The sequence below is a fragment of the Garra rufa genome, chromosome 23, assembly GCF_049309525.1.
Source record: "Garra rufa chromosome 23, GarRuf1.0, whole genome shotgun sequence".
NCBI classification, from domain to species: Eukaryota; Metazoa; Chordata; class Actinopteri; order Cypriniformes; family Cyprinidae; genus Garra; species Garra rufa.
Window position 1 is genome coordinate 13,667,406 of NC_133383.1, and position 22,069 is coordinate 13,689,474.

Here is a 22,069-nt window from a genome sequence, read left to right on the forward strand (position 1 = left end):
TATTTGGTTTTAATCGGAGGGAGGGGGGAACGTGGGAGAGCAACATGGTCAGAAGAGCAGACAGGCTTTTAGGTAGGGAGGGAAACGCAGACCGCCAACCGTATACACACTAACACACAGAAGTGCAGCTCGGAGGATTTCAAATGGGACCATGTAACGTTTGCAGCCCGGTGTGGATCTAAGGGCCCTTATCGTGTCGGAATGGACGGCACAACGAGATGGAAAGGATGCTGGGAACGGAATTTGAGAGAGTCAGACTGATCCCACATCGTCTCTTTATTTCTCCCCGCATCAGATCCTGGAGCTCAGGACTCGGTCATGAACTTTGCTCTCTCTGTACTGAGGCTGATGTGCCTGGCCTGGCTTTGGCCTGTCACCCTGCTCAAAGGAAGCAACACGCAAAACCAGCGCAGGCACAAGGATGTCTACCTGGGAGAAAACACACGGCACAAACATGGAGGGTGAGGATGCTTTTCCCTGCTCCTAAATGCATTTGCAGAATGCTCTGGTAGTTGGAACTCTGCTTTGTATATAATCACTCATCTCCATTCTGTTTAATTGAAATAGCTGTTTACACTCTTGGTCGTATTTATTGTGGTCCCGTCCCTGTGGATTGATGTGTAAGGGTTTATTTGAAGCGCTGTGTTTTGACCCGCATATTGAGGTAGATGGATTGTGTGTGTTTGAAGGTATAATTAATTGTGGATAAAGGAACTCTGTAATTAGAGTTGAGCTGGGTATGTGAGGTAAACAACAAAAACAGCACTGGGTAGCAATTTAGTCTTTTAGTACTGATCCAGAGGGAGGTCATTCTCAGGTAACACTGCCTTTTGAACCAGAGAGTTTCAGAATTTTTTTTTTTTTTTAAATTGGAAACACACTTATTCATATTAATCATATAATATATATAACATTTAATAAATACAAAAAACCTTAACCGTAAAAGTGAAAAAGTGCAAAAGTATATTGGTAGTGTGTATTGAGCTTGTTGTAGCTTATATACACTACCAGTCAAAAGTTTTTGAACAGTAATATTTTTAATGTTTTTTAAAGAAGTCTTTTCTGCTCACCAAGCCTGCATTTATTTGATCCAAACGACTACAAAAACAGTAAAGTTTTAAAATATTTTTACTATTTAAAATAACTTTTCCATTTGAATATATTTTAAAATGTAATTTATTTCTGTGATTTCAGAGCTGCATTTTTAGCATTATTATTTTGAAAACAGCGGAGTAAAAAAATTTCAGGTTTCTTTGATGAATAGAAAATTAAAACAACAGCATTTATCTTTCTATGACATATGATGCTATTTATACTAACTCCAAGGTTTTGAATTATGTATAATGTTACAAAAGCTTTTTATTTCAGATAAATGCTGATCTTTAACATTTCTATTTAACATAGAATTCTAAAAAAATAAAAAATAAAACTGTTTTAAATATTATTAATAATAATAATAATAATAATTAATGTTTCTTGAACAGCAAATCAGCATATTACAATGATTTCTGAAAGAACATGTGACACTGAAGACTGTAGTAATGAATAAGTGTAATGATACTGAAAATATAGCTTTGATCACAGGAATAAATTACATTTTAAAATATATTCAAATAGAAAACTGTTATTTTACATAGTAAAATATTTCAAAATTCTGTTTTTGCTGTACTTTGGATCAAATAAATGCAGGCTTGGTGAGCAGAAGAGACGTCTTTAAAAACATTAAAAATCTGGACTGGTAGTGTAAGTGTCAACATACTGTAACATAATAAAAACTTACTGACAAAAAGAAACTTACAGTCCCTGAAATATGATGTCAAAAAGGTTGAACACACTAAACAGTGTTAACTCAATCAAATAATGTGAATGTTTATCCCATTAACTATACTAGTAAGTCAGTGGGACTTATTTAGTACAGAACTGGCACCTGGAAATGACCCAGGTCAAATCAAAATAGGAAGAAATATATTTTAATAAGAGGGCATATTTAGTCAGAGTTTGATTGCATTGGATTGTATTATGTATAAAATACATGAAAAAGTGTCTCAGGAGAGATACTGTATATCTGTTATTGTGCATTAAATGAGTTGTTGCTTTTTAACACTTTTATATAATGATTTATAAAAATATTTATAATGTATGCTAAAATGCATGATAACTTTTAAAAATTTAACCTAAGTTAAAATGCATTATAATACTTGCAGATTGTGTGTAACATCAGATATTGACTGTTTGTCATATGTTTTAATGTATACTTGATATGGTCTAAAAGTGTAAATGATTTAAATGATACTTTCTAAAAGTGTAGCAATGAACAGATAAGTAGTATTATAATGCATTATAGCTGTAGTTATTATTAATTATTCATGAGATTATAAGATTCATTACAAAGAATATTTAATGCATTCAAAATAAAGCCCTTATATAATGCATTGCAAATGTAGTTTTAATGCATTAACTATGCCTTGTAATGCATTGAGCTAATGAATTATTGTGTTTTAATACATTATTCTACCTATCAATTTACTGTCAAATAGTATAATGCATTTTAACTTTGGTTACAATTGTACATGAAAATGTATAATACATTAAGACGTACATTATGAATACCTTTATAATGCATTATACATAAATGTAATACTTTTAATGATGCATTATGTATAAAGGCTTCAAGTCAGTTAATTTCACATTTCTAGCTGTAATCAATGCTGTTTTTAACCTAAACCTAACTTTGTGTATGGTATTGCTTATGTTACATAACTTAAAGAAAAATCTCCATTTTGTCTCTTTTCAAACAGACGAATAGACTTTAAAACAAAGAAATCTGACAGCACCAAATCTCTGCTGATTAAATCAGAGCAGCTCTTGCGAATTGAAGATCACGACTTCGCCATGAGGCCTGGTTTTGGAGGTGAGAGAAGCTTTCCATTCAAAAGCCTCTTTTGACATACTTTTTTTTTAGCTTTAAAAAGACTGTAATAACAGTTGTATTTTCAAAATACATACTTGTTAGATTCATATATTCTGAGTGTCATGTGTTATCTTGGTGGTCTTGATGGTTGATTTGAATGATAATGCAAACTCATTCCGCATAGTTGGCACGAATGCATGGTGTGACATACAAAAACAGCATTAATACAGTACAGGGAGGTATTGCAAGGACAGCTGGGATAATTTCAGGAGATCGAGAGATGGAAAAAAAGAGAAGCAATGATGTGATTACCCAAAAATCTGCTGATGGGAATCGTGATGCATTTTTTTCTAATGGAAACCACACACTTCACACTATGACAGCAATTTAGATCACTATTATGCAAGCAGCAGGAAACTGACATAAATGTTAGATGAAAATATAGATCTTTTCTGCAAAATAATATTATATCTACATACTCTGAAAATATCATTCTCGCATGTTTTTTAAGCTGCTTACTTTGTATGAAACATGCTGTGCCGATAGAGATATCATCTATACTTGCTGCTGTTATTTGCTAGTATATGTCCATTGAGAGAAGTCACAGAATGGGGTTAAGCACTGTGTCCTGTTACACAGACTGAACTCAAGATCAACAGCTTTAAAAGTCACAGTGGGCCAAATGACAAGAATGTGACTCTGCCACAGAGATTGTCAAAAATGTAGGTTAGAATGTCATATGCGATGCGTCCAAATCAGACAAAAATCACTCTGACCCAGATTGGTAGTAGTGCCAAGCAGACAATACACTGAGGACAGATGTGTTTTTTATGCACAGTAATCTGCATTATAATCCCAGTGGCTCTCATGAGAAAGCCTGAGAATGTAGCTAAATCTTACAGGCTAGTCAAAGGTTGCTGGTTTTAAAATGAGAACATAGAATGGTTTTCAATCAAATAATCTTCTTGTCTAAGACTTTCTGTTCTAAGTGCGATTTTGGGTCTACTGAGGTGAAGCAATGACTCTGTGAGAATGCTCACATGATCACAAAAAGCTATTTGCCATGGTATGTATGTATAGATAGATAGATACTAATAAATAATTATGGTGTATGTCCAAAAAAAAGGGGGTAGTACTATAGTACTTTTTTGTTATTTTGTTTGCTAATCCCTACATGTGAACACTGAGATTGAGTTTTATTTCAGTCCAGATTAGGGGAACATGATTTGTGGCGGTGGTTCTCTGAAAACAGTGAGAGGCAGATAATCACACCGAGTCATGTGCGCTGAGTTAAGTCTCTGTCTTTAGGAAGCTTAATGTTGCTTTTCAGCTTTTATGTGGTTGATGATGCAGTCATGAGACAACTATTTGACACAGCTAACACTTTATATGTCGTTTCTTTATGTTAGTCAATTAAATGTATTTTTTTTACACAGTTTTTGAAATATTTTAGTAATAGAGAGTTTAGTTTGCATTATAAAAAATAAGCATTTTTACGTTATGAACTTCCTGAATTTTTTTTTATAGCAGTTTTAGGCCATGTGTCCGCTAAAGCATTTTTTAGCTATCTGACAACGCCCAGCTGTGAGCGCTTAAAGGATTAGTTCACTTTCAGAATGAAATTTTTTTTTATGTAGTGGACTTCAATGGGAGTGTGTTGAAGGTTTCAATACAGCTTCAAAAGACAAAAAAATAAATAAAAAATTGATATACTCTTTAACCACAAATGCTCATCTTGCACTAGTTCAACCTCACAGAAGTACCGACCCACTGTTTACAAAGCAAACATGCAAAGAAAGTCAGACGCCCTTTACAAAAAAGGTAAAACAACCATGTCAGACAATTTTGAAGTTAGAGGTGAACAGTATTTTTGCCCTACCTTTTTGTGCAAGTTTTAGTTAGCTGACTGAAAAGTGACAGAGATAAGTGCAACATTTTACCAAAAGTTGAACATTTTTAAACTCTCGGCGCTGAAAAAAAAAAAAAACAGCAGTGAAAGAGACACTCATCACGCTCCTTGCATTTAAAACGGGTGCTCCCATTGAGAACAACTGAAAAAAAAAAAAAAGGTTTTAAGGTGGCTTTAAGGTTTTCGCAGATGTTTTTCTTCTGTTCTACTCAGAGAGATTGCTGGTCTCCATATGTTTGTTTAACATGACCCAGCTGTTAGTTGAGAGATTGATGTGTGTACGATTCCCTTGAAGAAAAACAGCTGACACAAGATTCACAGTAGAGTGCTTAATGCAGACAGACACAATTATAACATTTAAACAAATGTTTGTCATATCATTCTGTTATTATAATGCTAATTGAATCCTACTCTCAAATATTTACCCATTTGATCTAATTACCGGTTCCACTGATGCATCGCAGAAGTAAATAGTTGGTGACTTGAATGTATTTCTTTAAAGTTACGTTCATGATTCTTTGAAATAGAGGAAGAAATATTTGGAAAACAAATGCGATTGTGTTGGTGTCAGGGTTTCGCAAAAGAGGACCCAGATGCAGAATGAACAGAGAAGAAAGTTTATCAACAGAACTGGGCACACAGAAAGATGAGGCAAGTAGACAGTCCACACAATCGGCCTGGGTACACATGACAGGGGAAACAGGCTGGTCGAGGATAGAGAAACTCCAGACTCTGTGGCAAAGGAGACTAGGTTGAAGCCCAAGGAACCACAGGATTGGCACTGAGGTAGAAACTCTTGAAGCCCCAGAATGTTTGTGAGGCCAGAAGAAGCAGTGACCAGGGGGGACTCAGGAGACAGGACAGGGAACCAACTCGACAAACACAACACAAGAGAAAACACCAATCAAAAAGTAAAAACTAGCAAAAACTATGACTAGGGGGAGAAGAGGAAATAAAGCTTAAAAAAAAAAAAAAAAAAAAAAAGTTGATTTCTAGAAATAATAAACTAGAATAAATAAAACCAAAAGAATAACAATAGAAAACACTACAAACAAGACTAGAACTACTAACCAAATAAATAAAAACAAGACAGCAACCTTGCTGAAAACTAGGGGGAAAAAAATCTAAATGTAAATAACTAAAAAATAAGGACAGGAACTAGACTAGGAACAAAAAATAAAAAAACTAGAATCTACCAAGAGAGAGGGAAGAGACTAAACGAGACTGGACTGGACTGGAAGAAATATACCAAATAACACACCCCAACAAGACTAAAGCTACTCACTAGAAGAATGCATACAAAGCACACACACAAAACAAACCAGCGAAGACAAGAGGGAAATGAGCACAATATAAAGGGAGCAGAGGACACAAGGATCTGGTGAACACAATTAAACAAACCAGGACTAAACAAGGAGGCGTGGTAACTGAAAACAAGGAGGCAGGACCAAGGGAGCACATGGCCAACATAAACAAAGACACAGCCATGTGCTTAGGCACAAGACAAACAAAGAGACATTAAACAAAGACAAAACTGAAAAGGCTGTCAGGGCATGACCCTGAAAGTTGGCACATGGGATTATTTCAACAATAGACGAAACACAAGAAACACAAAGGTGCTAACATATCCTTAAAAAATTCTGTCATTAATTACTCCCCCTCATGTCGTTCCAAACCCGTAAGACATTTGTTCATCCTCCGAACACAAATTAAGATATTTCTGATGAAATCCAAGTGCTTTCTGACCCTGCATAGACAGCAACGCAACTACCACGTTCAAGACCCAGAAAGGTCGTAAGGACATTGTTGACTTTATTCAACAGTGTCTTCAGAACTTTCATTTTTGGGTGAAGTGTCCCTTTACCATATGGACATGAGTTGGACATGACAAGTTAATGACTCACAGTTCAGTAAATGAGTCAGATTAATTGAGATGATATCCCAAATGAATCATAAATGATTCACTGGAAAGGACGGGAATCAGAAAACGTTTCGATTGGAAATCAGATTTCACTGGTTGCGCTGTTTTTGATTCACAAAAAAAAAACAAGTTCATACGAGCTTATGACGTGAATCAGACTTTACTCGTTGCACTGTATGTTTCATGCTGAATAGCAGGCAACACTTTCAAAGTATTTCAGTGAGGGGTCCTATAGACCCTTTTACTGTTTGTACACAATGATGACGTAGCAACGTATGCGTGCGCATATTGGCAACGGAAGTATGGCGAGAATCAGCAGTGTGTCAAGCTACGCGAGCGGATTAAGCAACACAGACAGAGAAAGTTATTTGGAAAAGTTGACTTTATCAAATGGTATCCGGCTACCAGATCCGTGTACTATAGTGGAGTGGATAGAAGACGTTAGCAGATGGCCAAATATACAGTGGCCAGATATATATACGTATTTAGTTGAGAAACCGAGCGTGTACACCCGAGAGAAATTACGAGCATATAAATCACTGGATGCTTATGAATACGTTGTCTGTGGTCATGTACAGAACGTCAAATACCATGACATAGACTCAGAGTTTTGTGTTTAATCGCCTGCAGCCACAGGCGCCACCGGTTCTTCTGAAACGGCCGTGATCCTGTCGGAATCCTATAAAACTTAAGCCCCTTGGTGGAATATCTATTAGTGCAACCGTAAACACAACAACCAGACATTTTGATGCTGGGAAACCGTTTTGATAAACTTTCGTTGCTCACACGTTAGAGCCAGTGGGGAACAACACCACTTCCGTTGCCAAAATGCGCGCGCAACTATTTGATCACGTGGGCTGTAAAAGGGTCTATACATCATCAGCAGTGATAAGAATAACGGCGGTATAAATACACAGAATAACTAAATTCTTTTTTTTTTTTAGTAACGAGTAATCAAACAAATTACTGTTTCCCCCGTTACAACGACGTTACTGTTACTGACAATAAAATGCGGCGTTACTATAATCTTTTGCATTGGGTTTTTCTGAGGTAAATTCTGTCTTATTCCTCTCAGCGAGTCTTCTTCCAGAAATGAAAAAGTAGCAGAGATGAACTTGTTGAAAGTTCACTTTTGATGTGGCGATGTGGGCGTTTACCTACATGTCCACGCGTCTCACGTTGATGTCAAAAATTTGAAAAGCAGAGACACTTGTGGGCAAGATTACATTAGAGATGACTTTAGACGGGAAATACTGGAGCTCGTGTTGGTCTCATATGAATTACTTTACTGAAGTATATCTGTTTTCGACTTACTTCATTTAAACATAGACATTTTAAGCTTTCAATACATATATTTCCCATGTCTGTGAGGCACGTATTCACGGAGATTCAAGTCGTTTTAGTTATATGTCTGTCTGAGATGATGGAGACCGAGACGGCAGAGAGCACACCCTGTTTATTTTATTTATTTTACAAAAGCACATTTTTTGTGTTGTTATTATGACTCTACATAAATAAAAGTAGACCCTTTGCAGTTTTAAAACGACAAAGTATTTTGAGTTCTTTTCGCGGTCATCAGGAAAAAACAAGACATACCGCAGGTAACAGTGTTGCCGTGGGATGTTTTTCATGTCTGCGGGTTGAAGCGAACCCAATAACGTGATATTTAGCCCCTGGAAGGTGTCTCTTACATTGTCCAACAGCAACATTAAAATAGTGTACAATGTTTTATTAATTTAACATATATAATATTGGGAGAATCCAAGTTATTTGACATACTTGATTTTTTTTTTTAAGTAACACAATAGTTACTTTCCCTGGTAATTAGTTATTTTTATAATGATGTAACTCAGTTAATAACTCAGTTAAAATTTGTGAGAAGTAACTAGTAACTATAACCAATTACTTTTTTTAAAGTAATGTGCCCAACACTGATCATCAGCAGAAGGATGCACAAGAAAAAAAAAACAAATCTCATGAAAATCAATCGTTTGTGGTATGTTTTACTGATCCGATTCTGAATAAGAAACAGTTTTGGTTGCCAAACCTATAAAGGTCAAAGGGTAATCTGGATAGCAAAAGAAATGTCTGAGTTTAAACTGACTTTAGCATTTCTGTACACACTTTTGAAAGAAACTGACTGAAACTTGAGCTTAGGTTTTTTTCTTAACTGAAAAATGTAAATCGACAGACTGTGAGGTCACCATTTAAACTCATTACTGTCTATGAGAAACAAATTTTGTGTAATCTTCTCCTAATTCTGTTTCTTTTCCATCTGTGACACTGAGTCCAGGTTCGGCTATTCCAGTGGGCATCGATGTACAGGTGGAGAGCATTGACAGCATTTCAGAGGTCAATATGGTAAGTCAGCTCTTTTATAAATGACGTTTAACCTTTAACCTGTCAGTAAGATCTGCACACCCTCAACTCCCAGTGCTATTCATACATCAAGCCTAAATCCTCGACCATTTAAACAGATTGGATTCACAACTGAGGCAGAGGGCAAAGGTTAAAACAACAAAGACATGTGCGTAGAAAAGCATGCCCAATCCATAGACTTGTTAATTTGGTGTACATATCTTTATGTACTCAAATGTCATGAGAATTATGTAGTGAAAACAAATGTTTGACACCAGTCATAATCATATATACACAGTGACATTTAAAGTTAAAAGGAGCGGCTTATGCAAACTGACAAAGTGTTTTTCATGTCTTCTGTGGGCATAGGACTTTACCATGACCTTGTACCTTAGGCATTACTGGCAGGACGACAGACTGGCTTTCCCCTCCAGCAATAACAAAAGCCGAACGTTTGACGCTCGACTGGTGAAAAAGATCTGGGTGCCAGACGTCTTTTTTGTTCACTCCAAGCGTTCTTTTATTCACGACACCACCATGGAAAACATCATGCTCAGAGTCTATCCAGATGGAAACATTCTCTACAGCGTCAGGTACCGCATGAAGCCGCGTTCCTGAAACCAGATGTTTTGACAAGAGCTGTGAAACTAGCAATTTCCCCGAGGCATTTTGCTGTGTTTTAAGATTTCACAGGAAAGGAAATAAGATGTTTTCAGCACTTAACTTTGAAGCAAAATTCGTCATCAAAGGAGAATTCACCCAAATCTAAAAATTCTGTCATCAGACATTTACTCACCCTCATGTCATTCCAAACCTGTATGACTTAGGAACACACACTTTGAAAACATTCACTTAGGCTTTTTCCATACCACAACAGTTCATAGTGAGGTAGCCTTTAAAAAGACTCTTTTCGTAAACCTAAGATAAAGGCTTTAGAAGATTTGAAATATGGCCTTCAAGTTTTATGGACTACTTTTATGTTTTGTACTTTAACTGACATCAACTGTAAACTGACATTATATTGAAAAATCTGTGTGAAGGTTTTATGTAATTTTTATAACAGAATTAGTGTATTTTGAATTGGCTTTATTTTTACATTTTCAGTTTTTATTTTACTTTTAGTTAATGCTCTTGACATTTTTATTTATTTACTTAATTTTTCAAGTAGTTTTACTTTATTTTTATGTTCCTGTTTTAGTTTTTTCAGTTCCTGATTTTAGTAATGCAAACTTTAAGTTAATATTAATATTTTATTTCAGCTTTATTTTAATTACCAAAATTGTTAAATAGTTTTAATTTAGTTAACAATAACAACACTGATCAGATAAATTTTTTGTTCCATGGGGGAAAATACAGACATAGAGGTTTAATTACATGTGACCACATTCCCTTTGTTTACTTGAACTGACAAATGAGGTGTGGTTTTCGCTTAAATACTTTTGAACTATGGTTGGACAAGAATTTTTTCTAAGAATTAGTAGCGTGCTCAGCAAGTGCAGACTTGTGTACATGGTATGTCTGAGCCAGTTCAAGCACAGGATCAGTTTTCAGTTCAGTACATTTGAATTGTTTCCTTGATTTGATGTTTTGTTAAGCACAATATAAATGGGCTTTTTCAGTCTCATTGTAAGTGATTTGTTAAAGCTGTCTTGAATTGTGAATTGCAGAATCACAGTGACGGCCCTCTGCTCTATGGACTTCAGCAGGTTTCCTCTAGACACACAGAACTGCTCTCTAGAGCTGGAGAGTTGTGAGTATGACCGTCTGTGTGTGCATGTACACTCAACAGTAAGTACTGTCAACAGAGTACAAGGAAATGATTAGTCAAAGCACTACGCTCGCAGTATACCTGTAAACATATCCTAAATGTAGCCTAATGGTGAGTTTGAAGGATAGTTCACCCAAAAATGACAAGGATTTCTATTTTATATATATATATTTTTTTTTACTATAAAGAACCTTTTCTGCATTTTAAAGGTTCCATGTATGTTCAAAGTTCTTCATAGAACTATTGATGCTAATAAAGCACCTTTACTTTTAAGTGTACATAAAAATACAAAGCAGCACTGTTTTCCACATTTATAATGATAATGAATATTTTCTAAACACCACATCCACATATTAGAGTAATTTCTGAAGGATCATCTGAATAACCAGGTGCTGTGAACTTAAAAAGGTGGTTCATATCAGTAATGCACTATATTTATTCTTCTGAAGCCATATGATAGTACCCTGGAAATCCAGAGGTCTCGCGAGAGCACAATTTGAATTGTCTCTGCAAGACACTCTGGCATCGAGCAATGATGCAGGTTACTGCAATACGTAAGCAATTGTGGGAACCAATCAAATCGGTGTATCTGATGTAGGCGGGCCAGAGGCGAGATAAGCTGATGATGACAGCACTGCGACGTAAACTTTGAAAGATCGCTGTCGCTACAGATGAACAACAAGTTGTTTGAAACGGCTTTGGCCGCTACAATAAACGAGTTAGACTTGGCTTTCCATATAAAAGAAAACCGAAAACTCGAATCGTTCCTTTGCAAGAAGGACGTTTTTGCTGTTTTGCCAACTGGATACGGCAAGAGTTTAATCTATCAGTTCACAAGTTCACGCTTACATATAATTAGCCGGAGAATAGTAGTGCATGTTTGGCGTGCTGTCCGGTGAAGGGCTCCGAGCTCAGGAGTGGCCCGAACCCAGAGTACTTTACCCCCCCCCAATAGGAGTAGTGAGAACTCGGAGTGATGAGATGGGGTGGTGGAGGTTTACTGATAAACCATCGAGTGAATTGAGGTGAGTCAGCTGTATTTAAACCTATGGCGCTGATTGACTTGTGATGTTTACGCTAAGCATCTGATGCGTTTCTCCCGAACTTTGTTAATGAAACATCATTTAGCTCTGCTGGTAGCTAAGCGTGTATTGTTGTGATTGGTCGTGGCGTTATCCAATTGCGTGCAGTTAGAGTTTCAAATGCATGCTTGGTGCCGCCCCTCGAGTTAGGCAGTTTTCATTGCTCGATCCCAGACCCTTAATCTTAATAGATTAGGGTCTGGATTTTTCCAGGCTAATATGATAGCACTGTGAAAGGAATATACCAAAATTTACAATAAAAACATTTGAGCTTGGTGTTTAGTGTCACTGGCGTCAAACCTGCCTAAACGTATGTGTGCATATGTTCACATTTTATAACAATGGCCTGTTTCCTAAACAAAGCTATTGTTTTTAGAAGACTTGGAATATAATGTGTCAAATGTGTCAAATCAAACTAGAAAAATAGTTTTTAAAGTTATTTAAATTATTATTATTTAAAATAAAACAAAAACATAAATATTAGATTAAAGTCATAAGTGTCATTTTTTTCATTGAGGCTGAATAAATAAGCTTTCCATTGATGTATGGTTTGTTAGGATAGGATAATATTTTGCTGAGATACAACTATTTGAAAATATGTATTCTAAGGGTGCAAAAAAATCTAAATATTGAGAAAATTGCCTTTAAAGTTGTCCAATTGAAATTATTAGCAATGCATTTTACTAATCAAAAATTAAGTTTTGATATATTTATGGTAGGATATTTGCAAAATATCTTAATGAAACCTAATCTTTACTTAATATCCTAATGAATTTTGGCATAAAAGAAAAATCAATAATTTCAACCCATGCAATGTATTAATGGCTATTGCTACAAATATAACTGTGACTTGTGACTGGTTTTGTGGTCCAGGGTCACATATGATCCTTTTTTTAGTTTTGGCAGTTTTCACCACCAACTACTAACAGTCGTATTTAATCTGATTCATAAAGGCTTCATTGTTGTCTCTTTGTCTCTTTCACCCATGACACAGAATTACATGGGCCTCAGATTCAGAGGAGAGATGACGGAGCTGGTTTTGAATGTTTGGTGTTCTCTCCTCTGAAGCGTGTCACTCATGTATCTTCAAAGAGAGTTTGCTGTCTCGCACCTCCTCACCCCCCTTCCCACACGTTTTATTTATTTTTTTGCTCTCTTGAAGACGCTTACAATGAGAACGACCTCATGCTCTATTGGAAGAATGGGAACGATTCATTAAGGACTGACGAGATTGCACTCTCGCAGTTTTTTATTGAAGAATTCCACCCTTCCTTCGGGCTTGCCTTCTACAGCAGCACTGGTATGTGTGCTTCACTTCCTCCTGCAAGATTTTATTACCGTACTACCATGTGCTTTATCACTGTGAACCAACAGATAGTATAGAGAATCAGATTTCCAAGCATTGTTGGCTGAAACGGTTGGATATATCACTTGATTTCTTGGGTCATTCTCAGGAGAGCATTGTTAAAAACAATCTATTTCTAAAATACTCTAATGGTTTTCAAGAAAATATTAAGCAGTACAACTGTTGTTAACCTTTTTTGAGTATATTAGAATGATTTCTGAAGGATCATGTGACATTGAAGATGGGAGTAATGATGCTGAAAATTCAGCTTTGGCATCACAGGAATAAATGACATTTGAAAATGCTCACAACAACATGCAGAAATAGAGTTTGAGACACTTTACACATGTAAGTGATAAGTTTGTGGTATCATGGACTCTTATCCGTATAGAATGCGCCACTTACATTATTTTTCCGATTAGTCAACACAATCAGTTTTTAAAATAGAGTATTGGAATTGAACATATGCACAGAACGTTCTTTAGAATGATAAGCCAGCTCGTAAACTTCCGCTGAAGCTCATTTTATATGTGCTATATATAGGTGTACACTCTTGAGACTCCTCTACTGCCTCATTCTTATCAGAAACTGAGAAAAATAATAATTGCAACATCGTAAATAAATAATAATAACGGCACGAACATTCAGTTTAAATGCCGAACCTGGTAATCCCAGGAGAGTACCTGCATAGTTGTACATTTAAATGCTTTTGTGATGTGTTTAGGCTCATGTTAGCTAGCTAGCAATACTTCTCTTAAAGGACATCTTAATCGTATTCAAGATAATCAGTAACTTGCCTTCATAGTCATGAACACATTTTGTAATATTTTGAAGCCTTTATTATTTTTCAACTCTACAGCTGTGCAATAAAATTCACTTCAAAAATTCACTTTTCATTCATAAAGATGACATGGAAGTAATGTTTTTTTCACGGAAAACAATGTCTTTTTAAGATGAAAATGACATGAAATTACCCATTTAACCAGAAGATGGCAGCAGAGGATCAATCATTGGCTGCAGCTGCCATTTCAACTCCCTAGTTTTTTCAAGATGTCTTGCTTTTTTGATTTATTATAAAATTACTAGTATAATAAATTGTAGTACTTTCACCACACTGAAGTATATAGTATAGCAAGTGCAGAAAGTCATTAGAATAAATAAATAAATAAGCTCAGACACAAAGCCTATAAGGGTAAATTATTTAAAGGTCCCAAATTGTACACATTTCTGGAGGTTTATTTTAGTTGTTGATGTCCTTAAGAATATATATTTGCGGTACAAGTGCCAAAATCCATCTCAATATATTTTTACAGCTCCTTTTTTAGGAGCTCTGTCAAAAACAGGTCGATTTTGGCCCATCTAATTAATATTCATGAGTCTCTCTTCTGATTGGCCTGTTGTTTTCTGAGTGATGCACAGCCAGGCCAATCACAGGTAACTACGGTCATGTATCGTTGTAGTCGAACCCAGAGCCATAGAGAGAGCCTAGCCTGCTGATACTCAACAGGATATTTCAGAATGATCATTAATGTTTTTTCTTTTTCAAACACCGAATGCAGTAAGCTACATAACTTTTGCTTTAGTAAAGCCCCTTTCACAATGCGCGCTGATTCTGGAAAATTACGGGAACGAGCGCTGTGTGAACAAAAGCCAGAGCCATAAAGGCAGTGTTGTAGTGATGATGCACGTTACCCTGCGACTCTTCACGACGAAAAAATACGTGCAAAGTGGAATGAAGCGGCGATCAGGCAGAGCCAGCTCCGCACTATCAGCGCTGAAGCACAGTTTGTTCAGGTTAGTTTCAGTTTAGTGAAACGTATGCATCGCATTACATCTCACATCCAAACGTCACATGTCTTTATGGGTTGTGTGTAAAGCACGCACAGATTCCGGAAAACAACTGTGAATGAACCAAATCAAACAACTCCGGAACAAATCATGGGACACATTATCCATGTATTTACCGGAATCGCTGTGTGGCTGAAGTTGACGTGCCTCTGGTCTCTTATATTAACGTTGTTCTGAAGCCAGTGCAATGATGTAGTTTCGACATCTATCGACTGAACAGGGTTTTCTCGACTTGTTTTCATGTTGTTGTTGCTTAGCAATGTTATGGACACGATATTGTCTGGGTTTGACAAAAGGAGGGTGGGACGGTGGTTGGTGCTCGGGGTGGTGACTGAAGGCGGTGACTGAGTAGATCGGACGTCACATCGTTACGGAAGTCACAGCGGCTCGTGAAAATGAACAGCCACTTTAAGCAGGCTGTGTGCAGTTTAATGTGGATTGACTGTTTTGAAACTCATATGGTAGTTACATAGCCCCTAGACCTCAGTTATCATGAAAAAAGCCAGGAAATTTCGATTTTGACAATATGGGACCTTTAAATACTTATACAATTCATTACAAATTAAATAAGTTAAATATTAATGGTATAAGAATTAAATAATGCACTCAATATGAATATTTTATATAATTTAATAACTCAATAAATTTTTTACGCTTTATCTTGAACTGTAAACGCTATTAAATTTAGTGTGAATCATTTAATGCACAGCTCTTTTTTTGACATCAGCTTGTCAGATGTTTCATCCGGTTATTACTGTCAATCATAGCAATGACTTGCGCGCATATTTAGCCGATTGACTCAAATATTTTTTAAACTCGCATTTGACATTCTTGAAACGGTATACATGGACATTTGGTCCTCTTAGACAAACAAAACTTTTCTTCGATTGTGAATGGATTATGTAGAGAAAACGAGCAAAGTACACTATTACGGCACAGTACAGTTGACTGGAAATGACTTAGCTGGCTTGTCTAAAACAAGGAAGGAACCCGTGCATATGGTCAATTGAATCGAATCGTGACAGCCTTACTGACAATGGTCCTTTTTTCATTTATAATAAAGTTTAATTTTGTTTGTTTTGTTTCTTTCTTTTATTTACCTCAGCATCTGTTGTAAATGTCCCATACTCTCTATTTCTCTCAGGCTGGTATAACAGGCTGTACATAAACTTCATCCTCAGGAGACACATATTCTTCTTCATGCTGCAGACATACTTTCCTACAATGCTAATGGTCATGCTCTCCTGGGTGTCCTTCTGGATCGACAGGAGAGCCGTACCGGCCCGTGTCTCTTTAGGTAAACATCCTAATTTTAGAATCTATAAATGTGATTATACACTATTTGTTTGTTTTATTTAACTTCAGATCTTATCATAAGACCTGTGACAGGAAGTTTCTGTAGTATCGCCTCAGGTGGGTTGGTAACAGTGAGCTATGTGTCCTCACTGGTTATTACACTCTTTGGGAACAAGCACAAACCGGTTTCAAGAGTACGGGATTAAATTACCTCAAAAATACCTTGATAGTCAAGCCAGCAGGCGTTAGACACCCAGTCAGGAAGTTGCTCTTTTCACACACGTCGATGACATCGTAGCACAAGCCCAGAGAGAGTCACAATAGAAGAAGTACTCCACACAATGTGTGTCTTCCTCTATGCTTTCTTAAGAAGAACTATAGAGAAGTGATGAAACCTACACGGTGTGCAAACTTGGAATAAACAGTGACTAATTTATAGAATATTTGTATTGAATGTCATGGGTTTCCCACACTTTCATTTCCTTTTACACCCAATTTGACCGTCCATAAGCTTTTAGGGACTCTTGCATGAGATGAAACAGATGGAAACATTATTTGGTTGAACTTTTGAACTTTCCTCTTAGCATGTCTTGTGTTTCCTATGAACCCGCTTCTTGTTTGTTACTCTGCCCTCACTGTTTCTTTTGATCTGCTACAGGAATCACAACCGTGTTGACCATGTCTACTATAATAACGGGCGTCTCAGCATCAATGCCTCAGGTGTCTTATGTGAAGGCGGTGGACATTTACCTTTGGGCCAGTTTCCTCTTTGTGTTCCTGTCGGTCATTGAATATGCTGCCGTCAACTACTTCACCACGGTGGAAGAGATGAAAAAGCTTCAGAAAGGAAAGGTCAGGGTCACGCATTAATCAGAGATTGTATATGGTGATATTTGCTCTTTAATATGCTTGACTGAATATTCTCTCTAAAGGTACACATCGCCCCCTATGGCAATTTTAAGGCAACACAAATTCAAACTAAAGTTTACCATCATAACCAGAGATTCTGTCATAATGCAAAATGCAAATAAATAAATAAATAATATAACTACATGTATTTTCATTTTACTAACTTAATTGTAAAGTTATTTTTTTAAAAGAATAAACTGATTTAGAAAGCAATAAAATATGAATTCATGCATAATACGAATACATTTATATTTGTATGTAAAAATTTGTATATAAGACTGAATATTCACTTTTAAGCTACACATCGCCCCCTATGGTAATTTTAAGGCAACACAAATTCAAACTAAAGTTTATCATGGTAACCATTATTTCTGTCCAAATATAATAATAACAATAATATTTTTTTAAATTGTTGTAATTACTATTATTAATATTACTGTTATATTTAATTAATATAACAAAATTAAAATAACTTGATATTAAAAAGCAAACAGATTTTGAAAGCAATAAAAGTGATCATTTATAAATTATTATACAAATAAAATATACAAATATTATTTTCTTTTGTTATAATTTAGATAATTTTATTATTATATATATTATTATCATATATTATATTATTATTAATATTATTATATTAATTATATTATTATTAATATATTTATTATCATATGTTATATTATTATTAATTCATAAATACTATTTCTAACAAATTAAAATAATAACAACAATTATTATTATAATTATTTTTAAATGTATTAATATAATATAATAATATATAATTATTCATTGTAATTTTATTAACAAAATAAAATAACTTAATTTTAATGTTATTTTATTTTATTTTAAAAATAAACAGATTTTGAAAGCAATAAAATGTTATAAATGTTTACATTTTTTGTAAAATAATCATACAAATTTGATGTTGTTTGTTTGTTATAATTTAATCAAATTTAAAGGCAACACAAGTTCATAAGCCTAACAAAAACTTACCTTGCTAACCATAATTTCTGACTAATAATACTATGATAACAACTAATAATTAATTAACAAATAATTAATTCATAAATAATATACGTATAGTTATTATGTTATTTAAAAAATACAACAGAGAGATTTTGAAAGCAATAAAATGAACTCATTATATTTTAAAACATGTTACTAATTAACTATTATTACTATTATTGTAATTGTTTATTGTAAATATTTATTATTATAATATATCATTATTAAATATGATTTTATTAACAAAATTTAAATAAAATTAATTTTAATGTTATTTTATAAAAAAAATAAAACAACTTAATTTTAATAAAAAGCAATAAAATGTTAAATGTTTACATTTTTGTTAAAATAATTATAATAATATAATTGTTTTGTTATAATTTGTATAATTTTATTATCAAATTTACAGGTAACAAATGACAAATGACCTTGCTAATCATAGTTTCTGACAAAATACTACGATAACAACAATTTTAAAGTTATTTTACTTAAAAAATAAAATAACTTAATTTTAATGTTATTTTATTTAAAAAACAAACAGATTTTGAAAGCAATAGAAGTATTAATAAATAACTAAAATATTAAAAATATGTTTATATTTGGACTTTTTTTTACTATAATTTGGATACTTTTATTATCAAATTTAAAGACAAACTCATTAGAAACAAATATACCTTGCTAACCATAGTTTCTGCCAAAATTCTACATCAACAAAATGTAAATAATTCATAAATAATATACACATAGTTATTTTATTTATATTGTCATTTAAAAAATACAACAACAGAGAGCTTTTGAAAGCAATAAAATTATTAATTCATAAATAATATTTTATAACATTAACATTATAAATATTATTATTATTATTAATTAATAGGCTAATTAAATAAAATTTAAATGACCTAACAAAATTTTACCTTGGTAATACCAATAACAAAATTAACTGAACACAACTTTTTGCAATGGTTGAAGGAAAACCCATATTAATTTATTTTGCTTTACTGTAATAACAGCTCAAATCAAATGGGTTGTAAATGGCATTTCATATTGACTTAAATGTATACATTTAACATAAATGAATATACTTTTTTATCACTGTTGTTTACTTTCTCGCATTTCTCTTCCTACCAAAGCTTCCAGTTTCTTACGAGGCAACGCAGGCTATGGCATACGACGGCTGTTTTCACGATGACATGGATGTATCGCCTTTCCCCGAGCTCCCCACCACACCCAGCACAACGCGGACCATCCCACCCAGAGCCTCCTCCACCGAGCCTCCGCCCACCGAAGGCACGAGACTCTGGAGGAAACGCTCAGTAGGGAAAAACATCAGATTCATAATGAGCAACAGCTACATGATTGATTCTTACTCTAGAATCCTCTTTCCAGTGGCGTACCTTCTCTTCAACATCATCTACTGGTGTATCTACTCTTGATCCTGTCGCTTTCTAATCAGTCGCTGTAATAACATTGCACAAGACAATGAACACTTTGACAATAAGCACAATAAGTGACCTGACAAAGTGGACATTTTTGATTAAGTGTAACTGGGAAAAGATCCAGATGAATGTTTGATATTACTGTTTTGCATTTCTTACAGCATTTGAAAGAATGTCTTTTGTCATAAACTCTCAAACGCAAAGAGCATGTTCATCTCATTCAAGGATATTATACTGTATAAAGAGCTGCTTACCTCACTTTTGTGACCGCTCTCATGGGATCCATCCAGCACCCCTGCTTTATCTCCAACTATTCATTAGATCCGAGAGAAGAAAACCAAAGCCAACAAAAAAGCCATCAAAACCAAGCTAACCTGCTTAATATGCTTGTGAATAACTTGTAAATAAATTCAATAAAATAACCCTCATGCTAGTCTTGCATAAAAAGCTTTTGACTCATCAAAGTTTCTGCCATGTTTTTCTGGTAGACCCACCCACTTGGACAGGAAGTAGCTGTCTGAGTGACATGTAAAGGGATCACCCATGGCATTTACACTATCATTTAACAGTTTGGGGTTGGTAATATTTTTTATATTTTTAAAAGAAATTTCTTATGCTCACCAAGGCTGCATTTGTTGTATCACAAATACAGTAAAATGGTAATAAGTAAGGGGTAATTTACATCCAGCCAGTTGTTATCGCAGAATAGAGGGTTTGCACTGTCTTGCATCACGATTTTGGAGATATTCTGATGTACAGTTGAGGTCAAAAGTTTACATCTCCCTTTCAGAATCTACAAAATGTTCATTATTTTACCAAAATAAGAGGGATCATACAAAATGCATGTTATTGTTTATTTAGTACTGACCGGAATAAGATATTGACTGTATGATTTTGAGATCCATCTTTTCGCACTGAGGACAACTGAGGGACTCATATTCAACTATTACAGAAGGTTCAAACGCTCACTGATGCTCCAAAATCATACAGTCAATATCTTATGCATTAAGAGCCGGAGAGTGAAAACTTTTGAACAGAATGAAGTTGTGTACATTTTTGTTATTTTGCCTCACAAACAACTATCACTGAACCCCAAAAAATGCTGCTGTGGATCATTCAGGTAACAACACAGTATTAAGAATCAAGGAGGTGTAAACTTTTGAACAGGGTTATTTTTTATAAATTCAACTATTATTTTCTCTTGTGGGCTATATGTAAACATCTTTTATGTGAAATATCTTATTCAGGCCTGTACTAAATAAACAATAACATGCATTTTGTATGATCCCTCTTATTTTGGTAAAATAATTAACATTAACATTTTAGAGAAGGACTTAGTAAGCAGGAAAGGGTGCTGTAATTTGACAAACTAAAGTTAATAGTTGGTAAAGATACGTACGAGCAGTATTAATTAAGATAATAGCCTTATATTTGACCTACCTGACTGAAAATGATAAGAACAAACATGAATGTTGTCAAAATTCTTGCCTTGGAAATCCTGGTTCAGTTTGGCCAACCACAAACACCTTTTGTCCTCAGACAGTTTTTTTGCACTCTTCTCCTTGATTTGTTGACTTTTGGCACTCTATAGTACTCCAAATGTTTTTCCTGGTCTCAACGATTAGTACCGCCCAAAACATCACAATAATTGACCATTTTCAGCAGTAATAATCAGCAAAATCGCGAGTTTCGTTTGGTTCAGTGGCACTGTTTACATTAAGTGCCGCCAATATGGCCGAATGAATGACGACTCCATAAAGCCTGAAAGACTTGCGTTTTATAAGACTGAAGGGCTTTATTTTGCAATAACAAGCCGCTGGATGTACATTATCCCACTTATTACACAGCTGTTTGCCACAAAACTAAATAATTTGACACTAAATATTGAATTGAGTTGAAATATTTGAAGTGAACGCAAAGCTTCCGTGAAGAAAGCAGTTGCTAATAAGTGACAAGTTCAAACTAGACGGCATTTCACCACATGAATAACTATGGCGATATAAGACATAGATTTTAAGATGAAATTGTTTTAAAATTTTACCAGTTTGGTAGTTGTCTTACAATTAATTGCAGTCGTCGCAAAATGGCAGCAGCTGCGTTTGTATGAAAGAGCAGGTCCGCGAAATATTTCAGATATATCTTAGTTGATAACCAAACGCAAAGCGTCCGCGAAGAAAAACTGTCCTTAGCAAGCCAACAGCGCCGACTGCCTGTGAGCCTGTGTTATTAGTTTTTGCTGGTTGTAATCAGGGAATAACGTACCTCAGAGAATGAGAGA

The 22,069-nt window shown here is 34.8% G+C and overlaps 1 protein-coding gene across 1 annotated transcript; it reads left to right on the forward strand.

Annotated features, from left to right (window-relative positions):
* Window positions 1-131: 131 nt before the first annotated feature.
* gabrr3a (gamma-aminobutyric acid type A receptor subunit rho3a) lies at window positions 132-20,242 on the forward strand. The gene is made up of 9 exons (XM_073829628.1): window positions 132-461; window positions 2,799-2,911; window positions 9,035-9,102; window positions 9,469-9,692; window positions 10,767-10,849; window positions 13,112-13,249; window positions 16,287-16,439; window positions 17,097-17,296; window positions 19,486-20,242. Exons 1-9 carry the CDS (start codon window positions 319-321, stop codon window positions 19,786-19,788), a joined length of 1,425 nt encoding a protein of 474 aa, XP_073685729.1. The 5' UTR covers window positions 132-318; the 3' UTR covers window positions 19,789-20,242.
* The last annotated feature ends 1,827 nt before the right edge of the window (window positions 20,243-22,069 follow it).

Bases quoted from the DNA above. Each gene is read 5' to 3' on its own strand.
- gabrr3a (XM_073829628.1), top strand. From the start codon at position 319: ATGAACTTTGCTCTCTCTGTACTGAGGCTGATGTGCCTGGCCTGGCTT. The intron at 10,850-13,111 runs GTGAGTATGACC...GCTCTCTTGAAG, and splicing joins CTCTCTAGAGCTGGAGAGTT to ACGCTTACAATGAGAACGAC. The intron at 16,440-17,096 runs GTAAACATCCTA...GATCTGCTACAG, and splicing joins ACCGGCCCGTGTCTCTTTAG to GAATCACAACCGTGTTGACC.